At 51.6% G+C, this 9,656-nt stretch overlaps 1 protein-coding gene across 1 annotated transcript; it reads right to left on the minus strand.

Moving 5' to 3' along the window:
• Positions 1-5,398: 5,398 nt before the first annotated feature.
• LOC130143406 (olfactory receptor 14C36-like) lies at positions 5,399-9,380 on the minus strand. The gene is made up of 3 exons (XM_056326091.1): positions 9,107-9,380; positions 8,685-8,690; positions 5,399-6,054 (listed from the first exon to the last, which is right to left on the minus strand). Exons 1-3 carry the CDS (start codon positions 9,378-9,380, stop codon positions 5,399-5,401), a joined length of 936 nt encoding a protein of 311 aa, XP_056182066.1.
• Positions 9,381-9,656: the final 276 nt, after the last annotated feature.

The raw sequence follows: 9,656 nt of genomic DNA on the forward strand, positions 1-9,656 counted from the left end.
GGTACCAGGTTGCCTCATGGCCAGGCAGAGCTGGGCTGGTGCCACAGCTGGGGGGCTTCAGCCCAGATGTGCAGCAGGGCCCTCAGCCAGGGGCCCACGCAGAGGCAGCTGCAGCCCGTCCTGTTGCAGACAGAGCTGTGACCCTGAGGGAACCAAGTGCCAAGGCAGGTGGCAGAGCTCAGCACAGCTGCTCGGCAAGGACAGCAGCCTCCAACAGCCCAGGCATCCACCACGCGGTTTAGACCGGTGAGGCAATTCCAGGGCACCCGAAGGAGCGTTCCCTCCTTCTGCACAGGCCACAGCCTGCCAGTGTGTGACCTGGGGCCTGCACTCTGCTGCTCTCCTGCCTCACTCCCCTGGGAGATGAGACTCCACCATTTCTTTGCTCCTAGTACCAAGGTGGACACGAATGATGCAGGGTTTCAGATCCAGGGGAGCATCACAGCTGCTGGCCCATCTGGCAGCTGTGCTAGAACGCTGATGCAAAGAACCTGCAGACACCTAAACGTGCATTGTCACTGTGCTGCCCTGTGGCTGTCAGCGGGCGGTTACTTGACCACTGGCTTGCAGGATCCCACCAAGCCTCTGTCTCGCTGCTCCCCTCCTTCTTCACTCACCTCGATGTCTGTAGGGCTGTTCTCTCACATCATTCTCACTCCTCTCCCTTTCTGCTTTGTCCTTTGAGAGACCAGCCTGAGGGCTCTTGCCATACAGGTTAGCCTATGGCAGTAAGGTCTCCCAATCGCCTCCTGATACCTAAGCTCCCAGAAGTCCAAAAGAGACACCTCTCACTTCAGGACAGCCCACCTTCAGGAGCTGGGTGGCTGCAGGCTGCGCTCCAGAAGGGCACAACTCTCCGGTGGCATCGCTGTGTGATCAGGGAGCCCCATGGAGAAGACACCCCAGGAATGCTGCTGGGTAGCTGTGCACAGGCAGCTGCAATGTGCCCTCTGTGTCCCTGGCTGCAGGGGCAGAGCGGAGATCCTTCTCAGGTATGATGAGGCAGCATGAGGAGTTTGCAGATCGGTACTTGGAAACTGGCTGCCTCTGCTCTCAGCAGCGTCCAGTTCCTTCTCTGGGAAGCACTGGGGGTGACAGTCCTGCAGGTCAAGGAGCTGCCAGCACAGGGCAGCTGAAACCAGGGCGGGTGGACAGACTGGCTGTCCTCAGTCCGCACAAAGGGACTGTCTCTTTGCCTCTCAGGGCCCACCTGATGGCACCTGCAGTGCAGCAGGAATGGCAGTGCCAAAACCACTCCTCAGCTGTGGTGGGGCAACCGGAACAAAATACACAGAGAAAAATCCCCTCAACTCCGCTCCATAGTTGGGTGAACACGGGGTGGCAATGCTGTGAAGCCCTTTGATGCCCTGAGTGTATTTAATCCTAGATCACGCCACGTTCCTATTTCGCTACTGCTGTAGGGAAGGACTGACTCCTGCAGAGCCCACAGCAGAGTCTCCTACTCCCTGGAGCACCCTCAGCAAAAACCAACTCATGAGAGATCTACTAAAGGTCTTCGGGAAAGCAGAGAGGCCTTTTCATTGGGGTTCCTCTGAGAAATATGTTAGGTTTTGCTCAGCAAAGTCTTGCCTAACTCTTTTCCCTCTCAGACAATCTCTGTGCCAGGAGGCACCAGATGCCAAGTGGCTACCCCTTAACCCAGTTCCTCCTCCTGGCATTGGCAGACACGCGGGAGCTGCAGCTCTTGCACTTCTGGCTCTCCTGGGCATCTCCCTGGCTGCCCTCATGGCCAACAGCCTCATCATCACCACTGTACTGTGCGATCACCTCCTCCACACCCCCATGTGCTTCATCCTCATAACCTCTCCCTCCTCGACCTGGGCTCCATCCCCACCATTCTCCCCAAAGCCACGCTCAGTTTCCTGTACGACCAGAGCCATCTCTTACTGAGGATTTGCTGCCCAGCACTTACTGATTCTCTTTTTCATTTCAGCAGAGTATTTTCTTCTCACTGGGATGGCTTATGACTGCTTATGAGATTTGCCATCTACCTCGCCAACCTGACAGCCTGCAGTTGTGCGTGAGGAGCTCCACAGTGGATGTCATTTCCCTCAGCTTTACAAAACTCTGGCCATGGTCTCCCTCAGCGTTGTTCTACCCAAGTGAGGCCATGACACTCTGGGTGCGAACAGAAAGAGATGAGTAAAACACCAGCTGGATGGTCAGGCTGAGAGAGCAGTGGGGAAGGGCTCACACCCCACCTGGAGGCCACTGGGACATACTGGGGCAGTGTGGGCAGCACAGGGGACTCTCCTGCTTACAGTTTAAGAGCTGTACACATGACCCAGTGGAGGCAACTCTCACAGTGTCTGTCGGTGGCACCAAACTGAGAGGACCATCCCTGTGCCCTAGGGATGCCATGGAGGGGAACCCTGGCAGGTGGGGTCGCCGCCCTGTCAGGAGCTGCACAGATGCAGGACGGACCAAGGGCAGAGCCTGCACCTCCCTCGCATGGACTAACACCCTGCAGCTGCAGGGCCTGGGACCTGCCTGGCTGGGCAGTGTCTGTGCAGAAAAGGCCCTGGTGGTGCTGGGGGACAGAAGGCAAAACACAATCCCAGCCCGTGACCTGGTAGCAGAGGCAGCCAGCAGGGCCCTGGAGCGTACGAAGAAGTGCCTTGCCAAGAGAGTGAGGGAAGTGATTGTGTCCCCACGCTCATCCCTCGTTAGACCCCCTGTCCGTGACTGTGTTCATTTTTGGGCCCTGACTGTGGAGGGAAGGGGGGAGGGAGCGGCTGGGTGGCTGCTGGGCTTTTGGCCAGAGACAAGCCTTGACAGCAAGGAAGATGTGTATAATTCGGAGGGAGTTGAGGAAGGAAGGGAGGCAACAGAAAGTCCCCAGGACTTGGAGGGCCACGGTTTCATATCTTTGGCAAACCCCATTCAGAATATGCTGGGAAGTGATGCTGACATTCCGAACCAACAAGGTCCATGGGCAGGCAAAGCTGTGCCTGTTGTTGTGACCCTAAGGAGACCCACACGCCTCTCTAAGGTGACCTGCACACCTACGGCATAGATCATGCTGGGGCTGAATCTCTTGCCTGGCTTCAATGGCCCCCCGAAGCCATGGACAAAGCTTTGGGTGGAGGCCCCAGGTGAGGCTGGTCAGGGCCAGGAAGGCCTAGGGATGCTCTCAGGGCCCTGCCCCCATGGGATCCCACCTGCCAGTGCCCTCAGCAGGCCAGGTTTTACTACCCTCATCTCCCAGGGCTGTGCTCTGCTGCTCTCCTTCCCCACTTACCTGGGCATCAAGGACACCACAATTTCATAATCACTACAATCAAGACTGGCACTGCTATTCACATCCCTGAGCAGATTGTTGTCTTTGGGGAGTCCCAGGTGCAGGTGAGCATCAGAGTGGGCAACCTGTTTGGTCTGAGGAACTTGCCCACAAGCCCCTGCACTCTTGGCATCCGTGCTTACCTGTCCTGTGAACACCAAGGAGACTGATTCCCCCAGAATAAACCAGACTATCTCACCCATTGTTTCTCCTGCCATAGTATCTCACAATCCAAACATTTTTTTAATTGGCAATAAATTAATCTTTGCCAAGGCAACACATCTCTGGACATGAAAAGAATCATTAAGAGATTTCTTTGTCTTTATCTTCACCCATGAGCATTGCTGGTTTATTTTCTTCCTTTGTCCTGTTGAGTCAGTGCAGCGAATGAGCAGCTGAATGTTTGTCTCACCATTGGTCAAGGTTAACCCACCACAGGACCACATCAGGACTGCTGAGCCCACAATGGGGCTCCCCAGCACAAGCGAGACCCTGACACATCACAGCAAGTCCTGCAGAGGCCAGAAGGATGGTTAGGACCTGGAGCATATTATGGGCAAAGGGAGGCTGAGAGAGCAAGAGTATTATTTGAGAAATGGTTCTGAGTGAAAGACTGGAGCCCTGGACCCAGGCCAGCTGGTGGGATCTCAATCAATATTTGTTAGAACACCATGCCATGAGAACATGATCTTGTTGGAGGTGTCTGACAATGGCCTTCCCTGAGAGACCAACTGTGGTAAGAGCTATGGGACTTGTGTGTAACAAGTGTCAGTAGGAAAGTGGCTCCCTTTATATTTAGAAATGGTGATGAAGTTGGGTATCACTGAAGCACAGAGGAGGACAGAGGTGACCATGCAGCAAACGACCCTCATAGAGGCTGAGTTCTATAACCAGACATGGAAATGAGCAGTGTTTGGGACTTCTTGGGGGAAAATTGCCCTGGGGCAGCTTCCTTAGTTTCCAAAGAACATGGCACAGAGCAGGAACCTCAGTCTCGCTCTCCTGGTGCCTTGCTTCCTTTGTCATTGACCCCCAGATCTGCACCAGGACCACCCTGCTGTGTGCCCCCACCCTGCACACCCACACAGCTGAGCTCTCACTGGTGTTTCCCTCTCCCTGGCCCTTCCCAGCCCAGCCCCCCCCCAGCTCTGCCCACCTCCCCTGCCCTCTCCCCAGCCCAGGCAGACACAGCAGCCCACGCGGGGCTGGCCCCATGCAAGTGCCCACCCAAAGGGGGCTGCAGAGCTCTGGGCACTCACCCCATGGCCATAGACCATCACAAGGGCACAGGAGATGCTGGTGGGCAGAGAGGGGTCTCCTCCTGCCAGTCAGCCCCAGGGCTGGCACCAGCCATGGCATGAGGACACAGAGGCCATTGCCTCCCTCTGTCTGCTGCTCCTCTCTCACAGGGACCCTGCTTGCCCACTCCTGGCAGCCCCTCGGGGCCAGTCCCTGTCCCCAGCACCAGGCTGCTGGCCTGGGGGCTCCCCAGGCACCTCCTGCTGCACCAGGGACACAGCAGCCTGCCCCAGCTGGGGCATCCACAGAGACACCTGCTCTTGCCCAGGGATGTGGTCTCAGGCATGGCCCTGAGCAGGCGGTGCTGCTGTGCAGGGCAGCGGTGCCTGAAAGCCCAGGGAGATGGTCCCAGGCACATCCCTCTTGGTCACCCACCATTCCCATGGGCACTGGGCCCCCACACGCCAAGGCTCAACACAGGCCCATGCCCTAACGCGTTGCCCCATGCCCTCCTCCCCTGAGCCATGGGGAACCCAAGCCCAGCAGCATGGTCTTCTGGGGGCAATTCCTGCAGCCTGTTCCTGAGCTCAGCTTTGGAAGAAGAGACCAACCTCCAGATATAGGCATTGAAAAAACCCACCCTTTTATTACTGAGATGTGACACAGGAATATATATGTACCATCCTCCCTGGCGCATGTACAAAGGCCTCTGGGTCAGGGAGGCTGGGTTCGTGCTTTTGGGGAAGTGGAGTGAGGAAATACATTGAAGTAAAACCATGATTGTCATAGATGGAATGTTAAACACACATGATGTCCTATACGTGACTTGAAAATACCTTGTAAAGAGCCACAGTCAGTTCATTGCCGCTGAGAGACACCTGACTGCATCAGCTTCTTCAGTGCGTCCTTCAGCTTCTGGTTCCTCATGCTGTAGATGAGGGGGTTCACTGCTGGAGGCACCAACGAGTACAGGACTGAGACCGCCAAGTCCAGAGATTTGGCGGAGACGGAGGGGGGTTTCAGGTAGGCAAATGTGCCAGTGCTGAGAAAGAGGGAGACCACGGCCAGGTGAGGGAGGCACGTGGAAAAGGCTTTGTGCCGTCCCTGCTCAGAGGGGATCCTCAGCACAGCCCTGAAGATCTGAACGTAGGACAGCATGATGGAAACAAAACAGCCAAATGCTATGAAGGCACTAACCACAATAAGCCCCACTTCCCTGAGGTAGGTGTGTGAGCAGGAGAGCTTGAGGATCTGTGGGATTTCACAGAAGACCTGTCCCAGGGCATTGCCGTGGCAGAGTGGCAGTGAAAAAGTATTGGCCGTGTGCAGCGCAGCATAGAGAACATCACTACCCCAGACAACAGCTGCCATGTGGACACAAGCTCTGCTGCCCAGCAGGGTCCCGTAGTGCAGGGGCTGGCAGATGGCCACGTAGCGGTCATAGGCCATGACAGTGAGGAGAAAATACTCAGTTGAAATGAAAAATAAAAAGAGAAAAGCTTGGGCAGCACATCCTGCATAGGAGATTGTCGCGATGGAGGGAAGACACAGTCGCTCAATATGAGTGATCAGCAGACTTCGTTTATTGTACCTTACAGTCACCTTTTATGCCTTGTTATAATTAGCTCATACATATTACAAAAGTTAAGCTCATTATTGGTTAGTTGCCTAAATACCAAGCCCGCCCCTTGTTTCTCTTCTGTAGTTTTCTGTTCCCACCTGCAACATTCTTTTCCCACCAAAATCTTCCTGTTACTGTGTAAAAAGGACAGCCAAAGACAGTGTATTTTGCTTTACTTCAGATAAACTGAGAGCGATGTGCATTTTTGTCCAGCCAGCTGGACTATGTCTATGTGACCCTTTTCAGCTAGCCAGTTAGCCACAATTCCCCCGTTTTTATTTTGGGCGACATAGCCTTGGTTGACCATTTTCAACAACAGCGTTTTAACACAGGAAAATACACAGCCAACTTATAAAATCTCAGTTCAGAAGTATAATTCCAGAAATACTTGAAAAATAAAGTTAGCTTGAAGCTTTAATTTAGATGCTCTTTCTGTTCCAGTGATACAAAAAGTTTAAAAAATTCAAAGGTAATTTTAAAGTTCTGAACATGGACTAATGCAAGCTCAAAACCCAAAAAGAAACCAAACTGATGTTTGACTAGGAATATTTGCAAATATTTTAGTGGAAAATCCCTGACCATTAACAATTTTCTGTCCAAATAACAACTGCCCTTATGCAACCAACCAGTCCATACATTTTCTGAAGAATTCCTCATCGATATCAAAGAATTAACAAAGGGAAAAAATTAGTTCTAAGCTATATACATTCATAAGTGGATTTTTCAATAGTTACATACAGATTTACACACTAAGCCATAATGGCTTGTAGGTGATACACACAAGAAGAGTACGTTGCTTATCTGTCTGAATGTCTATGCTAAATTTGACAACTGTGCCACAAGCCAAGCCTACATGGGTGCTGTATGTTATGCACGTTCCTTAACAAACAGAAGTATAATAGGTAAATTCCCAAGATCTAGTCCCCAACCTAATTATATTATTTTGTAGCCAATTAAGGAAAATAACACAAATGTGCATATCTACATGTGCACACACCTTTTAGTTCAGAACCGATCTGTGATATAAGGTCTTAGCCTTATGGCATCATCGAATCTTAACGAGTACAGTAATTAAAAATGCAGTCTTACTGTAAGTGCGATTTATGCTGACATTCCCTCAAATGCTACATGTGAGTATTTCTCACTCAACTGCCTCAAGTTAAAATAGTAGTATTTGTTAATATGTATTAAAAAAATCATTAATTCTCTACAATAGCAGTTGACTTCAATAACACTATGTAAGCAAAAGAGGCTTAAGATGGGTTTTCTGAATGCTAACAATTTATTTTAGACTGTCTAAACTCAGGTCTTGAAAGATTTCACTCTGCCAGACGTAGAAACACTGTTGCACTCCAGTTTGATATCCCTTTTCCCAAGTTGTCACATGCACATCTTGCTCAAGCAACATTATTGTCAAAGTTTCTCTCTGCTACATAAAAGCATGTTGCACTTGTAGATATAAAAGACAGCACCCTTACTTAGATTATTACCTTATTACCTCATAACTCTTAGTATACCTTGTATCTCTGATTTCATCACTTCAAAAATTCACCAGAAGCAGATAAAACCACAGCATCAGACTAAACTACACCTTAACTGCTGATTCAAATAAAGGCATTCTCTTCCACATATGCCTAATGCTTACAAATAGTGTTGGCTGGTTTTGATCAAGAAACTATTATTACAATAATGATCAAAAATAATAATCCCATTTGCAAAATGCCTTTAAGCCAGCCTCCTAGTCCCAACCAATTTCCACATTCAGAATACATCATAAATACAGAATACAGAATAAATTATCTCCATCAAGGCAAAAAGGCTTCTCTTTAAGCACAGAGATGTTTGCTAGGTCAAGGCAGAAACCCATTTCTTGTAGGTGACATCTGAAGCACCTTTTTTTTTTTTTTTTTTTTTTTTTTTTTTTTGGGTTTGTAATCAAGTCCGTATTTTTCCTTGAGAAGCTTAAGCTGTTCCTCTTGTTTCAGGAGTGTTTCCAACTCTGATTTGTCGAATAGGTCCGTATTTCCCAAAAATATCATACATTTCCTCCGCTGTGATTTCATACGGCAGGTTCCGAATATAAAGGATCCGATTGACCTCTGGGGGCAGCCAGATGTCAGCTCGCTTGGCCGCTTGCATCGCCATGGCGCCGATCGGAGCGGGGGGTGGCGCCGATCGGAGCGGGGGGGGGGTGGGGGGGGGGTGCCGCCTCGGAGAGAAGCCGCGGCCGGGAAGGGGCCTGCCGGGCTGCGCCGCCGCTCGCCGCTGCCGCGGGGGTCCCGGATGCTATCCCATACGCTAATAACCCGGGTAATGCCTTTTTACAATCTATGTCCTGAACGCTCCGCTTTTCTAAAAAGCATATGAGCGAATCGTACGTCGCTTGTCTCTCCATACCTTCGTCAGCGCTGTTGCAGCCTTTGCGAGACTTCGGCGACGCGTGGCCGGCGGGACCCTCTGTAGGTGCTCCCGGGCGCGGGGACTGTGCCCTTCCGCCTCCTGCGCTGCTTTCAGGACCGGTACCCGAATCTCCGTCGAACCGTGGCTCGCAGGTTCAGCCCTCTCTAGGGTCCCTGTTCGGGCGCCATTTGTCGCGACGGAGGGAAGACACAGTCGCTCAATATGAGTGATCAGCAGACTTCGTTTATTGTACCTTACAGGCACCTTTTATGCCTTGTTATAATTAGCTCATACATATTACAAAAGTTAAGCTCATTATTGGTTAGTTGCCTAAATACCAAGCCCGCCCCTTGTTTCTCTTCTGTAGTTTTCTGTTCCCACCTGCAACATTCTTTTCCCACCAAAATCTTCCTGTTACTGTGTAACAAGGACAGCCAAAGACAGTGTATTTTGCTTTACTTCAGATAAGCTGAGAGCGATGTGCATTTTTGTCCAGCCAGCTGGACTATGTCTATGTGACCCTTTTCAGCTAGCCAGTTATCCACAGGAGATGGCCCTGGTTTCCCACAGGGAATTGGCCATGGCTTTGGGGACAATGGTAGAAATGGAGCCCAGGTCAAGAAGGGACAGGTTGAGGAGGAAGAAGTACATGGGGGTGTGGAGATGTTTGTCACACACTACGGTGGTGATGATGAGTCCGTTGCCCAGGACGGCAGCCAGGTAGATGCCCAGGAAGAGCCAGAAGTGCAAGAGCTGCAGCTCCCGCGTGTCTGCCAATGCCAGGAGGAGGAACTGGGTGATGGAGCTGCTGTTAGACATCTTCTGTTTCTGAACACAGGGACCTGTTGAAGGACAAAAGGCAGGGACAATTTAGGAGAGACTTCTTTGAGCCAAGTGAAAGCCGTTTCTCCTAGATGCGCCCCCGCTGCCCCATGTCCCCCCCTCTGCCGTTCCTAGGAGAGCTCCCTTCCGAGCCGTGGCTGGAGCTGTGCTGAGTGCTGGCCGAGTGTGCTGTGAGGAGCAGGGGCTGTGCCCGCTGGCTGCCCAGCAGTGAGCCCTGCTCTGCAGCAGGGGCTTCATGGGAACCGTGGGGGC

Source organism: Falco biarmicus, unplaced genomic scaffold (assembly GCF_023638135.1).
Source record: "Falco biarmicus isolate bFalBia1 unplaced genomic scaffold, bFalBia1.pri scaffold_27, whole genome shotgun sequence".
Lineage (NCBI taxonomy): Eukaryota > Metazoa > Chordata > Aves > Falconiformes > Falconidae > Falco > Falco biarmicus.

What these genes read in the sequence shown, in the direction of transcription:
- LOC130143406 (XM_056326091.1), bottom strand. Translation starts at nt 9,380, where the DNA reads ATGTCTAACAGCAGCTCCATCACCCAGTTCCTCCTCCTGGCATTGGCA.